Genomic DNA, 18,415 nt, shown 5'->3' with positions numbered 1-18,415 from the left:
GTTGTTCCACTGAAGCAGGACTGATAGAATCTCATGTGTGATCAGGATAACTTGATCAAGGGGACTCAAAAAAGGGTGCCACTAAGACAGCAATGACATCTTAAGGGGTGCATAAAAAGGTGGCCAAGCAGGATCAGATCTGTTGCCACAACGAATAAACTGAAGAGTTTCAAAAATTCTCACTGAAATCCAAGCCTTGTTGGAAACAGACTTGACGAATTTGATGATTCTGGTGACACGAACACAAAGCCGCACCAGATTCTAGCTGGTTAAGAACTCCATAAACAGAAGGACAAAGTTCTGGGTATTACTTTTCCCAGTTCACTAGAAAGCCTAGATGAACTAGAAAAGATAGAAGATAATTCCTGCTTTGGAGTAGGATAGAACTTGCCATGTGTTTCTGGAGGATGTTGTCCTGGTACACTGCCAGAGTTGTCAATGGTGGGTATCAACTTGCTGTTTGCTTTCTGAATAAGAAACAGCCTCAAGTAAAACCCTGGGAATTGTGGCCTTTGCACAAGCTCCACTGAATTTCTCCTGTTGCAAAAAGGCATCCTTCTTTCAATCTGATCTGTATTCATACAGAGAGGGAGAAGAGGAGGGGGAGGGATTGTTGATGAATGAAACCCGAAGCACATCAAAATGACCTGGAATACCACCCATCCACCCTCATTCTGAGGGAATAGGGAGATCCAGTGAGCTCAAATCCATTTCTTACTGCCTCTGTATGATTGTTTATTAGGGACTGATGTTGGTGCACATGACTGAGAAGATCATCTGTCTTGAAACTGACGGGAACTGAGTGGTTTTGGGTTAAGCTGCAAGGTGGAGGGGCAGTTCCTGAGCTGCCAGCCTCTGAACACCCTCTATTCTTCCTCCAAAGCAATGATGATCCGAACAGGGTAGTCCAGAAAGGTAGGGTATGATAAGGTTGGAGAGACATGAACTGCACACATGTGACACTATTTCAAGAGCAGACTTGCCAAACCCATCAAAGTATTGGCACCTGTCGCCTTAAAAGTCCATCTCTTCATCCTCATCAAGGTCTACCAATTCTTTAGAGCAGTGATAAGGATGGAGGGCATTCTGAAGTAGCCAACACCATTAAAATATCCTCAACAGTGGCTTGAAAGCTAAACTTCAGTCTGTTCCATGGTCGGATCTGAGTAAGGCATGAAGGATGGCGGATTTGAAAGAGTTCCATCGCACCATGCATCAGGGCCCAACTGGGTCTACTTGCAGCGCTAGAGAAGACAGGTTGTATGAAGACTCAATTCCATCCCCATCAAAACGTCACTAGCTCTCTCTTGTGGACAAGCAGTGAATGTACACAAATCTGGCACTGTGGCTGGTTTACCCGGTGAATGGTAAGCCTGGAAGCTGGACTTACAGGTCTAAAGGCCATGCTCGGACATGCTGGGAGACTTGAACCTTGTGGGTTGACTAATATTGGGAAATACTCCTCAATGTATTGGTATCTCCAACAACCTTAGGTTGTCTTCCTTGATTTATTCCTACTTTCCTTTAATGCTGACAGAACGATCACTTTGAACATGCATTTCATACTTATAGTACACACTAATATTGAAACGACAAAAGAAAGACTGGCAAATCCATATAGGAGCAGTCTACTGACTATGTATTAACAATGCAGCATATCATGAACAGTGTATACATAGCACAAACAAATATATATGACTAATTACTTAAGCTCAGACTTCCACCGACTATTTGTGTGTGTGTGTGATTTAGATTTTTAAGGCAGCCATATCACTATGATGTCTGCAGTGTGGCAGTTTACAGTGATGTCCAGCACTGGGGCATCATGCCACAGACATGTAGCATGATGTACCACCCAGTCAAATTATCCTGACACCAGGCCAACCAGTCCTAACACTAACCTCTTAATGCTGAGCGTTGAGCAAGGTAACTGTTACTACCATTTTTATAAGTTTTTGGTATGACTTGACTGGGGTTCAAACCCATGACCTCCCACATCCGAGGCAGATGATCTAACCAATAAACCACCGGAGCATTCCACTGATGCCGCATATCATGAACAGTGCATACACAGTACAAACAAGAATCAAAGTACATTTCCATGTTATGAAGTTGCATATAAATCATTGAAATTGACCATTTGCTGAAATGACAAAAACAAAGCAGAAACTAGTGAGGCCCCCAGTGGCTGAGTGGTCTAAAGCGCTCTCCATTACGGATCATTGCCATCTCACCTCTGTCTACGTGGGTTCGAGTCTCCGATTCAGCCAATGTGGGTATGTGAGAAAGCTTGCCAGTAGCTTCTCATGGGTTGGTGGTTCTTTCCAGGATTTTCCCGGGTTCTTCCTCCATCATTAATACTGGCCGCCATGTATAGCCTATCATGTGTTGAAAAATGGCGTTAAACCCTACAACAGCAACAACAACAGCAGCAACAGAAACTAGTAATGAATTGAAATTATTAAGTTGCTAAAACACTGTCCTAACAGAGCAGTGAAAAGTGTCGTCACAAACCTATGGCCCTGTTATGAACTTATGCACAATGATTAGTTAATTAAATCATAATTCTATCAAAATAGTGTGAAATATGAAGAAACTATGCATAAATATCAAGCAGCACTTCAGAATTTCACTAAAAACTAACAGATGGAGTAAGCGAACAAAGTCAAGGGACACTAACTCAATGACCTTGAACAAGGTCAACAGTAGCATCGAGGGACAGTGGTCTTAAGAGATGAAGTCTTAAAATTGGCAGAAATTGTAAAATAATGCAAAGAACCTGCAGTAGATTGATCATTCCACACAATAAATCCAAAATGACCATTGGATGGGCCCAATGGAACACAAGAATGGCTGGATTGTCGGAGGATAACTGTACGACATGTGCTCGGTACAGCAGTGAAGCTAACAATGGGTGACACCAGGTGGTATCAAGGGGAGGTAATGGGCAAGAGTTACTGTGCTTTGCCTATTTAAAAGAGACAGGATAGGACTATTTTCATCTTAGTAGGGGTGGATTCATGAGGTAAGAGGCTAAGATTCCTAACAATGTGATGGGAGAACAAGTTCATAGCAAAATGGGATCCACGGCCCCCAGATTACAAGTAGGTTCACAAGTTATAAAGGAAGTGTGTGTGTGTGTGTGTGTGTGTGTGTGTGTAAGGTAATTATTATTTAATTCTTTATGGTAGTAAAATAGCTCCAACAAGGTAATGTTTCTTATTATATAAATGCAAACCAACTCTAAATAAAATTTATCTATTTCTACCATTTTAAAACATGCACCGTAACTGACTATCATAAATGCCAAAAGATTTGCATTGCATCTTAGTTTTGAATTCTCTCAGAACAATTTTGGGACAAATATTCAGGCAAGTAGATGACAACTATAGATGTCCGACAATTCTAATTTTAGAAACTGTTATGTCTTAACTGCATTGAGTTAGTTTTCATCATCAATTACCATACAGCTCACAAACAAGAACGTTGCTTTAAATTAAGTAAACTGAATAAATATAATTATAAAAGTTGCTTTGGAAATATAATCTGAAACTTAACAAATCTAAACAATTATTAATCACCTTAAAAAATTTTAGCACTGTTTTTGCATTATCTAAGATGTGCATTTACATTGCAGAGGTCTCACTGGGATTTTAATACTACGAGTCCATGACTCCTATTTAGGTAAAAATATGAGACCCACCAGCAAACGTTGTAGTCTCCTCCCAAAAGCATACAAGTCCAATCTGAGCTATCAGTTCCAGCAACTTTAGTACTCTTCTGAATCTCTTCCTCAATTTGCCATTTAAACCCACAAAACTTATCTAAATTTGCAAATGGCATTTAGGCTAAGTCTCAGGGTGTCTTGATTATGAGATCACAATTCTGCTACACTTGGAAATGAACACAACAATGAAAGCTACATTTTTTTTATATGTATACTTATAATGACCACATGTACATCTCTGGGTCTTTCTGCTTCTGATTTCAGCACATTTTCCCACTCAGCAGCCAAAGTCACTTGCCAATCTGCTATTGCATCATTTCCTACTCTTATAATGACAACATGCGTATCTGCTGGTCTTGGCCACTGAATTCGGTCGTTGTGAATATCAGCACAGCAAAAAATGATCAGTTGATCAACACATTTTCCCACTCAGCAGATGGTTGATGCAGGACTGGAAAGTCTCTGAATTTGCCGCCCAGCTATTGCGTTCATACATAGGACTCCCGCATAATTTCTGCATCCCAGATAAAATATCTGCATCCTAATACACCTGATTAAGCGTTTGAGACATCTGCATTGTTATATCAGAAAATATGGCACATTCAAAAGCAATGCAAATTCAGGTAGGCTATTAAATTTGTCTAATATTTTTTATATTTAGTGATATCTATGTGGAGGATATGGGTCTGTGGTGTCATTTGTTATTTGACAATGTACTACATCTTCATTTGTAAATTTCCCTATGAATATGAAAGACGCATTCATTAATTTTTCATTTTCTTTTATACTTACAAAATTCTGAATTAATTTAAGATACAGGTTATAAAGTTGTTTCATGGATATGTTTGTCATATCGATAAAAACATCCTATACTAGAATGCAAATCTCCATCAGAATTTACTTCAACTGCACTTTGTACTTAACTGCATGTCTATCTTGCATTCTGCCATTTGTCTTATGCAGGACAAAAGTTTATTCCAGATTTATATTTTCATCATTTCTACTCAAAATACTCACCTCCCAAAGACAGAGCTCTCTCTTTTCCTGATGTCTCTGAAATTTTCTGACCTGGATTATGATGTGATGGAGAACATTTGCTTAGACTGGTGTTGGATGACATTTTATCCCCAGAATATTTTGTCCCACTGGGTGAATCAATTTCTGAAGATTTTGGCACATTATCAACGTAACTGTCATGTGTGGCAATATTGTCCTGACTGGCATATTTCTTATTTTTGGACTCAGTTTCATCCTCAAAACTGACATCAGCCATTTTTTCTCTGAGTGCAAGTTCTGTCTCTCTTTCTAGTCGACGAATATCACTCAATTGTAGTCCATAATATTCATCCTGCCAGCACCAAGCTTGCCGATGAGCACGTAACATTGTTTTACGCAAAGCTACAATCAAAATTAAAAGTAAATTAGCATTATTTGTTTTAAAGATTTATGTGGTCCGAGTTTCCTCTGACCCTTGCCACCATAGTTTTGAAATTTGGACATTTATGTTGGGGTGTAGGGTCAAAGTCCATTCCCTATAGAAAAGTTGGAATTTGCTGATGCCATTTGGTGTCAGCATGGGGTAGCCGCTTACTAGCTGGCCCAGCAAACGACCATTCATCGAGATATACCTGTATGGAATCAATAGCAATATGATTTATTTTCTCAAAAATCATAAGCATAGCATTTGTCATGTCTTTAATCTGCTGACAGATGAGACTAAAGTATGTCATTGCTGAAATTTGACCTGAATCTGCATTAAAGTCACATGACTATACAAATCTTGCAACCTACATGTCAATGACATCAGAGGTCATATAGTCACATGATATTGACAATAAACAAATTTCCAAAGTTGTTGAACAAAGAATTTGGACATATTATAAAGAAGTCACTTCATGTTTGTAAATAAATTCTCGACATATTTATTCTGAGAACAATGACCAGAAACCTGTCAGTATCGCAGCAGGGTGGAGAAAACCATTGTCAAGAAGTACAGAGCACGTGTCAGTGAAGTTTTTGTTGGTGTCACGTGACTACCACATTGACATGTGCTCTCTGCATAGTGAATCTTGTTTTCTTCAAATTACTGCAACATTTACAGATTTTCAGTTGTTATTTTCACAATAAATATTTTAAGTAGTTCGTGTTTTATTCATTTTTCTATAAAAAATTATGTGACTTTCATTTATATGTTCGATATGTTTTCCTACAGCAACAACAGAAATGGTTTACTGTTGATATCACATGACTGCATGACCTCTGATGTCATTGACATGTAGGTTGTGAGAGTTGTGTAGTCAGGAATGCAAATGGCCAGATCCAAGTCAAATTTCAGCAACGATGTACTTTCGTCTCATCTGTCAGTGGATTAAATACATAACGAATGCTATGATCACAATTAATGAGAAAATAAATCATATTCCTATCGATTTCATGCAGGTATATCTCGATGAAAGGTCATTCAATTTTGCTGGACCAGCTAGTAAGTGGATATTCCATGCCGACACCAAATGGTGTCGGTGAATTCCAACATTTCGATAGGGAATGGACTCTGACCCTACACGCCAACAAATATAAAAAATGGGGTGGCAAGCGTCAGAGGAAACTCAGACTAAGGTTTATGATAACAATCATTCAATCTTTATTTTAAAAAATTAAATGTATTTGTCTGTCAACATGTTTAAGTTTTTTTCTTCTTCATTTTCCACCTTATTATTAACAGAACATTCCACCTAAAACTATGATATGTTCCTCACATCATTTACCAAAATGCATATTCTATGAACATAATGCATACAGTATAATAATTGCAAAGATTAACTCTAGGCTGGTGATATATTTGGAAACTGTGATAGAAAAGCTCAGAATCTATCCTATAATCCACATAGATATAAGTTGTTTTCTAACTGTTTAGAAAAGGTACACGACTTAAGCCTAATTAAAACATAAGCATCACCGAACAACTGTTTTAAGCAATGATTTAGAAACAATATGCACAAAAGTAATTTAATTTTTCCTGAAAATTTTCTTACAGTATTAGATAGCTAATGACTAATGACTTACCAATCTCATGAATAAATCTCTCAATCTTGGTCTGCATGCCCCAGTATTTAAATTCCACTCTGCACAGTTTGTATGCTGTCATCAGACGTATGGTCTTATTATTTGGGTCCTTTATAGCTCTTTTGTACTCCTCCCTCCAGTTGTCATTCAGGGGTCCACGTTTAGTTTTGGTGGACTGGTACAACTTGGGATCCTCCTCCTGTTTGTAATCCCCACCAGATATGGGGTCCTTTACAATGTCTATAATGTCTGTAAATTAAGACGATAACCTTTATAACTGTCACCAATGAATAACAAAAGTGTAAAAATATGGTGAAGATTCTTAAATATCTCTTTCACTTTCAAACTTATCCATAGCAAAAGCATCAGACACAGTGTTGCTACATCAGTCATGGCCTTCCAAAATTTTCTTTGGATATTATTTTTTTTACAAATTACCATAAGGATTCTAAATCTTGGGACATCCTTCATTATTTGAAAAAGTAATTTTTATGACTTGTGAATGCTGGGATGCGAAATTATAGAAATCATTCATGTACTACAAGTCATGGAAAATGTTTAACATTTATTTCTACTAATCAATGTACTTTTGTAAAGACATAAAATGATTTCTTGGTTGATAAGGCACTATCATCATGAACTGTTACATGGAAATGTTATAATTTAATAAAAAAATTTGTGAAAATTCAATAAATTTGTTAAATTTTCCTGTTTTCTTGGTATTTCTACCTAGTTCAGTTATGTATAATTTGACAGGACAATGACAAGAATGGATCATTTGCAGGTTGCTGTGCACAATTATAACAGTAACCTCTCCATTCTGTTTCTAGTTGAAGGTGTAAACACCCTACTGGTGAAAATGTGATCCTTGTATGACAAAAACAAATATTAGTAGTGTTTGGTTCAATGCTCACATTTAGTGAGCATGTATTTACATAATGGCATCACCACATGTACACTGAAGGTTTGAACTTGAACACTCCTGAATGATATCAGTGTTTAAGATCAATGGATAACTCTTTCCACAATCCACTGAGCTGGGCTCTGGTATGTAAAAAGAATGATGTCCATATGATTTCATTTTAACAGTGGGAACAATGAGAATGCAAGCATCGGAAGAAAAGTGTATGTTTCTAGATTGGTTGTACACAAGGTTGAGGGTCAAATAGCAAATTGGAATGAAGCCAATCAACGAAATGTAGCACACTGAATAGATTTTGTGTTTGAATTTGGATCAAACAGGTAGCCAGTGAACGTTACAGGGCGGGAGAGAGGTGTGTTCAGTTCATACAATAAGGATGATCCAAACAGTGTTTTAACTTTTTTGAAGTTTCTATTGTAGATACTTAGAGGAACCAGACAGAAGCGAATTATAATAATCCAGTCTCGAAAGTACTAAGGAACACATACTTTAGTGGCATCAACCAAATGAAAATTGCAAATGGAGCCAACTCATCTCAGCTTTAGATGTGCAGCCTTGCATATGTTCATTACATGTTTGTGTAATGTGAGTACTATCCAGAGTGACACTTAGGTTCACTGTGTAATGAGAGTACTGTCCAGAGTGACACTTAGGTTTCATTGTGCAATGAGAGTACTGTCCAGAGTGACACTTAGGTTTCATTGTGTAATGAGAGTACTGTCCAAAGTGACACTTAGGCTTCATTGTGTAATGTGTGTGTGATTTTGATTTTTAACGTAGCTTTAACAATTTTTCAGTCATGTCGCTACGATGTCTGCAATGTGGCAGTTTATAGTGATGTCTAGCACTGGGGCATCATGCTGCAGACATGTAGCATGATGTCCCACCCAGTAACATTATCCTGACACCAGGCCGACCAGTCCTAACACTAACCTCTTAATGCTGAACGCCAAGCAAGGCAGCTGTTAGTACCATTTTTGTAAGTCTCTGGTATGACTCGGCCGGGGATCGAACCCACGACCTCCCGCATCCGATCATTGTGCAATGAGAGTACTGTCCAGAGTGACACTTAGGTTTCACTGTGTAATGAGAGTACTGTCCAGAGTGACACTTAGGTTCATAGTTTAATGAGAGTACTGTCCAGAGTGACACTTAGGTTTCACTGTGTAATGAGAGTACTGTCCAGAGTGACACTTAAGTTCATTGTGTAATGAGAGTACTGTCCAGAGTGACACTTAGGTTTCATTGTGTAATAAGAGTACTATCCAGAGTGACACTTAGGTTCATAGTGTAATGAGAGTACTGTCCAGAGTGGCACTTAGGTTTTATTGTGTAATGAGAGTACTATCCAGAGTGACACTTAGGTTTCATTGTGTAATGAGAGTACTGTCCTGGGTGACACTTAGGTTCATTGTGTAATGAGAGTACTGTCCAGAGTGACACTTAGGTTTCATACTGACTGAATTTAATATTGTTACTGCTGATACTTAATGTTTGAGGTAAAGGATGTGAATGAGAGTTTTTGCATGGTGATCAGGATGGCTTCACACTTATCATTCACCTGCAGCTTGTTACACATCATCCATGACTTCACATTTAAAATGCATCTCTATGCCTTTGATGATGACAGACTCAACTTTAGTTGGGCAGCTAAATTTGTGTATTTGAGTGTCATCAGTGTGCCAACTGCTGAGTCACCAGATGTCAATCTATGATACTTGAGAGCAGCCAAGTATACAGAATGAAGAGAACTGAGCAGAGTACAAAACTTTCTAGAACATGAAAATCAAATGGACTAGAATGTTTTCCATTTACAGACACAATCTGTGTCCTGTTGACTAAGCAGGACTTGAACCATAGTAAGGCTTCACCATGAATACCAAATACATGCTGGAAATGGTGAAGTAATATATCACAGTCAGACTATTACATCAAATGCCACTACAAGTCAAAGAGTGAGGACTGCACCCTTTCCACTATCCAAAGCAAAGAGGTCATTAACAATTCACAGAAGGGCAGTTTCATGAATCAGGGCAATATTCAGACTACATTGCTAAAAAGACTATTTGGATTCTGATGACATAAAATTTGGGATAGGACAACTTTTCTAGAAACATGACAGCAGTTCTTTCCATCATTATGGTCAAATGTCAGATTCTTCAACTGAGGGCTTTACAATAGCAGTTTGAAAAATGATGGAAATTCCCCAGATGAGAAAGTATTGAAAACATTGGTTAGTGAAGGGAATATTAAATTTGAGCACTCAAGCATCAGTGATATTGGAATTAGACTGAGAGTACATGACTTTGGGCTGCTCTTCATCAAAACTGTATGTGCCAAATCCACAGAGACAGATTCAAATGTTAAGAGTTGCCATGTATTTTTTTTTGTATCACAATGATACAGTTATGATGAGTAAATTAAAACTGTTGTCAAGCTTATCACAAATGGACTGAACTTTCTCAAGCAAGAAATTTGCAAACAGGTCCAGAAGTCAGCTGGAAAGTAGGTAGTTGGAAGTGGTGTACATTTATTTCTTGACATCAACCTTTTCATAAAGCCAAAGAGCTCTTTGCAGCTGGAACTTCAGATGATTGGCCAAATGTTTGTAAGAAGAGGAAACACTCTTGAGATCAGAAGTTCAAAGTATTTACCAAACAACTGAACTTAGGAAACAATGTATAATTATTATCATTTGTTACTTACCAAAAACACTCTTACAAAATTACCTATAACTTTTTATATACAAAAAACTACAATAATCAACTCTAATGTTTGATTAAAAGTGATGTCACTTAGGTGTACCACCAGAGTCTGACCTGATCAATGAAGAAATAAATAACTACTGCTAGAAAACCTTTCTGAGATACTATAATAATAATAATAATAATAATAATAATAATCAGTGCACTGATGTATTAATTTGTGCTTATATTTTATAGACACCAAATCTCTTCAGAAATTGATTTTTCGGCAGAAGGGATGACCAGTCAAGACAGGTTCTACTGCAGTGACTCTTTTTACTCCTAATTTGTTACACCTTTATATGCAATTGTAAGGTTAAATGTTTTCCAATAAAGAATGATATCTGATTATGTGGATTGTTTAGTGTCCCTCTGTTCATGTAACAAGTGTCTTTCAGATTAGTTCTCAATGTAACCTACATTCTGTCAACAGCAAAAATGAGGTATCATCACATTTGTCATCTAGTTTTGTTTATCAATATGAAAATACAGGTTTTTGAACCTCAATGCTGCAGGAGACAGCAAAAATAATATAACATATTAATGAGCAATATGGACTCTTACCTGTAACCATAACTCTACAATGAATCTGGTGGGTGGAAAGAGAAGGGCCACAGAGATCAAATGAATCTGGTGGGTGGAAAGAGAAGGGCCATAGAGATCAAATGAATCTGGTGGGTGGAAAGAGAAGGGCCATAGAGATCAAATATTTGACATCAATAGATGACTGAAGGTTTCCAATTCTGAAAGCAATATGGAGGTATAAAATGCAGAAATGTAAAATGAACCTTCAACACGACAAACATCTTCAGAATTTTTTTTCTTGACATGCAACAAATTTTCCTATTTGTCAAGAAGGGCACTGTTCACAAATGTTCTGAGACTGAAAACACATGCTACTTCTTAAGTGGGTGTAATGAGAATAAAGATGGCAAACCAAGTAGATCAATACAATGTTTGCAGATCCTTCTTGGGTAAATACTGCTGCAAGGGTAATTTTAAACAAAAATACCCCCAAGGACAGTCTAGACATTTGGATGAATGATCAAAACCAGTTGGCCTAAAATCAACTTAACAACTTAATGTATATGTATTGAACACTACCTGTATGTTGTTATATGTTTAGGCTCTTTCAAACAGTAACAAGAAAAGAGTGAAGACAACATGCTTTGTAAAATTTAACAAATAATTTATTTCCCTAGAAAAACAAGGTAAAAATGAGAAAAAGAAAGTACAGATTTATGAATCAAATCCAAGAATAATCCAAGAATTAAAAACTATAAGTCCTAGTAAAAAAAGGTCCCAACGAAACTGAGTTTGAATCCCAATGAAATCCAAAATGGAAGGCAATGATATATGCTGTGGTCAACACCATACTGTGTCCACAGTTTTTTGTTGCGAATCAGTGAAAATAATATTCCAGTGTTTGAATTCTGTGTAAAATTTTGATAACTGTCCTTGTTCAAGACTTAATTTAGAGCACAAGTATTTCCAGGGAAAAAGAATCTCTTGGAATCCAAATAATTTGATGAAAACAAATAATGACCCCAAAAATTGGTCACAACATAAAACACTTTAACTTCTCAAGTGTTAAGGCAAGTAATGACTATTCTTTCTCAAAACATTAATAATAAATCTAGCTACAATGCAAAACAGATGACTGGATGTGGGTCAATCCTCTGGAAAAACCTAACTGATACATGTTATTTGTCATGCACTCCAAGTATGGCCTTGATTTCACTTTATGAATCTTACTCTGAGAAAAAAATTCAAAAAGTTGTTTACTTCAACTCTTACTGGTTCTAAATCAAGGTCAGGAACTAGAGTAGCATTAGTTACAAAGTTTCTGTTATTAGTTGTTTATAAAAATAACAGTCAGGTCAAACAGAACTTAACTGAATTTCTAGACAATGTCAAATCCAGTTAATAAAGTTACATTACAATAGCATGTAATGGAATAAAAAAATTAAAACTTACAAACAAACAATTAAATTAAATCAAATATACATAACAATATACAAAACATATAACAAAATATCTCATCTAAACAGTCATAAAATGGCAGAGACATTGTCATATAGTAATAACAGAAATTGTTTAAATAAGAAATACAAGCTCTATTTTATTTACAGTTTTTACTGAAGACAATCTAAAATGTAGGAATACAAGTCTGATGTTCCTACCCTTGCTAAGGTGGTCCAAGATTTTGTAAATTTGCCAAACTGAACTTCAGCATAACACAATGGCAGTTTTGGTCAAAATTATGCTTCATATGAATTATGGCACTGGAATTATGATGTTGCACCCGAGATTGATGTGAAAACACTAAAATAAAACTATGGATAAAATTAGTACAGTTGAGGATGATAATGGCTGTATCTATATAAATTACTCCTGCATATACACAAAGACAAGTCACTCTAGTAGATAAAGTCACGCCTCAATATTCAACTGAAACAGTGGTCAATGTCATTTGACTAATGTACAGTTCAGACGTTAAGCAGACAAACAGTATCCCCCAATATTTGTTTATTCTGTAATGTGACTCAAAATGTATCCACACAACACAGATGCAATTAAATGGCAAAATTCTGGGTAAAACATACAAAATCTGGTTTGAAAACCAGTAATTTCTCCAGGATTTTCAAACAGAGTTTCCCCATGTGTATTTTCATAAAAGGAGAGGTGTTTTCAATTTTTATAGGTGGGTGGGTGGAGGTTTTATATAAGAATAGCATATCTGTGAATAGACTCCACATACTAAGTTTTATTAATATGTGGTACAGAACTTACTTAACAGAGATAAAACTAGCAGTTGTTTATCTTCATTACGGACACACAGCCATCAATCATATTTATGGCAACGGCACTGCCATATTCATAAGAACTGTATGTAACTGTTGAAATTTATCACCAAGTACCAAAAACTGCATGTCTGCCATTATACACACTCACTATGTACAGCTGGTAAAACAACTATAACTATATAGTCAACAAAAGTGCCATTTTGTGTATAAGTGCAATCACGATACTGATCATTTAATAACCACTATACACTTGTGCTTTGAATCTTGTCTATTTGGGTCAAATTAGTAGATTACACTTTCAGTGTCCTAAAGTGAAATATGTTACATTTAATTCTGATGGTTATTGTTTGTTCAAATTAATACAGTGCAAAACATACAGCAATGAGGCAAAGGTAAGTCCTGTATGTGATCAGCCTGAAATTACATTTAAAAAACTCAAAATCACTGAAAACAGGTTGTCTATTACGAAGTATCTTTCATCTTTTCAAGAATAAGAATGGCATATGTACTGATGACAAGAGTGTGTGTGTGTGTGTGTGTGTGTGATTTAGATTGCTAAAAAAGCTTTAACAATTTTAGTTATATCGATACAATGCCTGCAGTGTGGCAGTTTATAGTAATAGCTAGCACTGGGGCATCAAGCAGCAGACATGTAGCATGATGTCCCACCCAGTCACATTATCCTGACACCAGGCTGACCAGCCCTAACACTAACCTCAAGGCAGCTGTTATTAACATTTTTTAAGTCCTTGGCATGACTCAGCTGGGGTTTCAACCTGCTACCTCCAGCATCCAAGGCAGAGACTCACTTAGAAGACTGAAGCAGATGATAATTCTATACCCATTTTGTAATATGCATACTGGAAATACAACCAATATGTCAACACAAAATGACACCTTACCACTGACAGACCTTCTAAAGATTTGAAGATCAACAAGTTCATTTGTACCTTGATAATGTATCATATTATGGCCTGTGTATTGTGAATAGCATCAATATGTAACAGAGGTAGGTTTCACCCCTACCGGGAAGACTGCTATTTATTATGTTTATTATCAGATCAGATTGCGCCATGGGAACACTAATATCTTATGAAGTAGACCAAAAACAGATTTGCAATCCTATCAGCTAATTCAAATTCAACTAAGCCAAGAAAGATCACCAAAAGAATGTGAAGCATGAAACTGTATACCAAACAAAAAGTTTGCAAACTGCTCTAACTCATCAGCAATAAAAACTTAAACAGAGAAATTGTCCTTATACAGAGTCTAGTCTTAGGGTGAAATTGCCCCTTCATTTAAAAAAAATAGGGCTATTTTCTGAACACAAGGCTGGATTTATCAACAAAGGTGAGGCCTGAAAACACAATCTGCGACTGTCATGCACTTAGATTTTTTGGCACAATTTCAAAGAAATTTGAGCAAATCCTGCAATCATGAATCCTACTGCTAATAGTTCAAACAGTTAAAAATTCATGTGTGATGGAAAATTTTACAGACATTCATACAAGAATGTTACCTGCCAAACATGGTAAAATTCGTGTCATCAAATTTTTAGTAACTGCAGCCATATTTGATTACTGATCTGCATCATTTATACTTAAAAGGCTTTCATGCCAGGATATTTTCTGTCAGATTTCAATCACATTCTGTAAAGACACTTTAGTGTTTTAAGTAATGCAACCATATTTGATCAGAGATTGGTATCTTTCCTACAAACTAGAAAGGTCTTCATGCTAGGATATTTTCTGTCAAATTTCATAAACTTCTGTCAAGACACTTTAGTGTTTTAAGTAATGGCAACCATATTTGATCAGAGATTGGTATCTTTTCTACAAACTAGAAAGGTCTTCATGCTAGGATATTTTCTGTCGTATACCATCAAATTCTATCAAGACACTTTAGTGTTCAAAGTAATGCAACCATATTTGATCAGAGATTGGTATCTTTTCTACAAACTAGAAAGGCTTTCATGCCAGGATATTTTCTGTCAGATTTCAATCAAATTCTGTCAAGACACTTCAGTGTTTAAAGTAATGCAACCATATTTGATCAGAGTTTGGTATCTTTTCTACAAACTAGAAGGGTCTTCATGCCAGGATATTTTCTGTCATATACCATCAAATTCTGTCAAGACAATTTAGTGTTTAAAGTAATGGCAACCATATTTGATCAGAGATTGGTATCTCTTCTACAAACTAGAAATATACCTAAAACTCGTTCCTTCATCTCTGCTGGTGACAAATTGAAGACATTTTCTTGATCTCCACCATCGTTCAAATACTTTGTCTCGATTTCAAGAACAAATTTTTCTACAAATGGACACCTGTACCGAGTCTTGGTGTATGGGTATGCATTCCATGCCTCCTCTTCAACCAGCAACGCTGACTTGGGCAAGATGGCACGGAACCAACCTATGAAAGAAACAAAATGCTTTTCATTAAACTGCAAAATATATGCAACAGATAAGATTTGTTCCTATATTTGTTAGTTATTAATTTTCAATGGTGCACAAGTCTTACTGAGGATTTGTTGTTGCTGTGGGGTTTAATGCCATTTTTCAACACACGATAGGCTATACATGGCAGCCAGTATTAATAGTGGAGGAAGAACCAAGGAAAACCCCAGAAAGAACCACCGACCCACGAGAAGCTACTGGCAAGCTTTCTCACATACCCACATTGGCCGAATCTGAGACTCGAACCCATGCAGATAGAGGTGAGATGGCAGTGATCCATAACAGAGAACGCTTTAGACCACTCGGCCACTCAGGGCCCCCTCTCACTGAGGAAGTTTCATTCCTGATTTTTTTAATTCATAGCTTAAGAAAACTAAAATTTAATATATATCTCCTTGAAAACTTGTAGGATGCTGACAATTATGTCTTCACACAAGACCAGCTGCAACATTTCACTGAAGTTTAAATAATCCCAAAAATTCCAATAATCCAGATTAGTGTAAAATTTCCTGATGTTTTACATATTTCAACCCAATTTTACTTACATGCAAATAAATGTATCACCGGGGCACCCAATCAATGTATAAAATAATTGATACTGTATACATGCTCTCAATCTATCAACACTTTCTGTCATGTGGCTTTTGCATAAAATGCATCACCTTTCTAGTAAAGAATCAGAGTGTGATACTCAAAGGAATTTGCATGAATCATCTCTGAAAGCATTTGTTCACATATCTGCATTAAAAACAATGGAAAAGTAATGATTATACCCTTTTTCTCATGAAAAATAATACTTTTAAGATGTGTAATATGGCAGTTTACCCATGTTTAGTCCAATGACCTGCCTTGTAACACTCGCTCAATTACTTATGCCCAAATAACTCAAGAAGTCACATATAATGTAGGATCAGGCTTGGATCCCATTATTTTTAACACGACAATATCCCAAATATTGGCCCCCAATTGTTAAATGTGAAGAAAATCATCAAAATTGCCAAATGAAAACTTGTTTTTGCATAGAAAAAATGGTTAGTACCCTAAGATTTGAGTCAACATTAAAAAAATCTACTTTTAACTATAAGTCATACGTTTTGTTCAATTTCTTTCCAAATAACATTCTCAGTACACTGGAAACAATAATATTTTATATTCTGATCAATGAAAATGTCACTATTGCCAACTGGTGGCAAGTTATTGAGGGAGATGTGTGGTTGTATTTTTTTAATAAATTTAATGGTGAATTTTGTGAGCACTGCAAAACACAAACACAGGCTACCAAAATGAGTATTGTACAACAATTATCATGCCTTTCTGAATGAATCAAATGACTTAGTGACCAAGACTAATTCTGGATGCATTCAATCACATGGTCCTGAGTGATTAAGAACATGAACTATCCATTCAATCATGCAAAAAACATCTGGAACTTGAACTGATATAGTTTATATTGATCAAAAACATGCCATCAAATAACAATGTATGTGCTTACCACATGAGCAATTTACTGAAAAATTTGGACCAAATACTTAAAATTGTTTTGGATAATTTCAACACACTGAAAAATTTCTTTGTGCATTTTCAATTTATTTGTCTTTGTATTATAAGCAAATATAGTTCTTGTATATTATAGAAAATCTCAAATTGATTTAATACTGAATTTATGAAATGAGATGAATAATGTCCAGCTTTTGCGAGATTGTTCTAAAACTGAATACCAAAATAGTTTAACCAAAGCCTATTCAATTATAAATTCTGAATGCTCTGCACATTAAATGCCAGTAAAAACCTTCCTGATGAAAATTAATCGCTAAGGACTTGGTAGCCAGGTACTAAAACTAGATCAAGAAAAGAGAATGTCTGGCCTATCACAACAAATAACAATGTAGTATGTGTTTGTTTTCAATGTGCACTGCCTTCAATGCAACATCACAGCGAGCGATATTCAATCTAGTTTATATGGATTACAACTTCAGGTTAACCTTGTCCAAAAATGTCCACATGATTTAGCATTGATTTTGTTGCAAGTATTTCTCAGGGTGTGTAAATAATAACCTCCCAAAGAATCTGGATGTACAAGGATCCAAATAAAGTGAATAATTGCCATTAATGTATTTGCAATCAAATTCCAACAAATGACATCAATTACTAAAAAGTCAGTTGTATGCCTACATGACCTGTATGACGTTTGCTACATAGTTTGACTCAGGTTAGGGTAGACAATGTTTGCACCTAAGGTTTTTTAGTTTCACTACTAAATATTCCCATGGTGTACAGTCATGTGAAGAGATGATTACTGCATGCACAAAAGTTCCAGATTTACTGGAATTTGTGACCAGATATATGAATTATTTCATTTGGAACTAGACTATAGTAGACAACCATTTTATTTAGAGTTGGAATTGCATCACTTAAGAAACATTAGCTAGTTGAGCTCTTTTACTACACAAAAATGCTGTGGTTGGATAAATTTCCATCAGTTGGGAGACTGGTTTATGTCCACATTCTTCTATGAATAGAGTTAAATTTTATTTACTTCTATAAATTAACATTTAAACTGAGCTTGTGTATAGGGTTGATTCCATATCACAGGTATACCACAAACTGATCCCCCCAACACCCACAATAAATTGACCAATACCCTCACCAAGAAAATCTGAGCATTCAGAGGATCCCGGTGCAGTTTCCAGTTTG

At 36.1% G+C, this 18,415-nt stretch overlaps 1 protein-coding gene across 6 annotated transcripts in view; it reads right to left on the bottom strand.

Moving 5' to 3' along the window:
* LOC149777570 (protein retinal degeneration B-like) overlaps positions 1–18,415 on the bottom strand; it is a 148,009-nt gene that overhangs the window by 92,725 nt on the left and 36,869 nt on the right. For all 6 annotated transcript variants that reach the window (XM_089942187.1, XM_089942184.1, XM_089942190.1 and 3 more), the window contains 3 exons: positions 15,474–15,677; positions 6,791–7,039; positions 4,745–5,125 (listed from right to left, as the gene is read on the bottom strand). In XM_089942187.1, coding sequence (XP_089798313.1) covers positions 4,745–5,125; positions 6,791–7,039; positions 15,474–15,677 — 834 coding nt within the window. The remainder of the gene's footprint in view (positions 1–4,744; positions 5,126–6,790; positions 7,040–15,473; positions 15,678–18,415) is intronic.

Source organism: Sinohyriopsis cumingii, chromosome 18, assembly GCF_028554795.1.
Source record: "Sinohyriopsis cumingii isolate HCF-2022 chromosome 18, ASM2855479v2, whole genome shotgun sequence".
Lineage (NCBI taxonomy): Eukaryota > Metazoa > Mollusca > Bivalvia > Unionida > Unionidae > Sinohyriopsis > Sinohyriopsis cumingii.
Note: the sequence above shows the minus strand (reverse complement) of the source record. Positions and strands in the feature narration are given on the sequence as shown.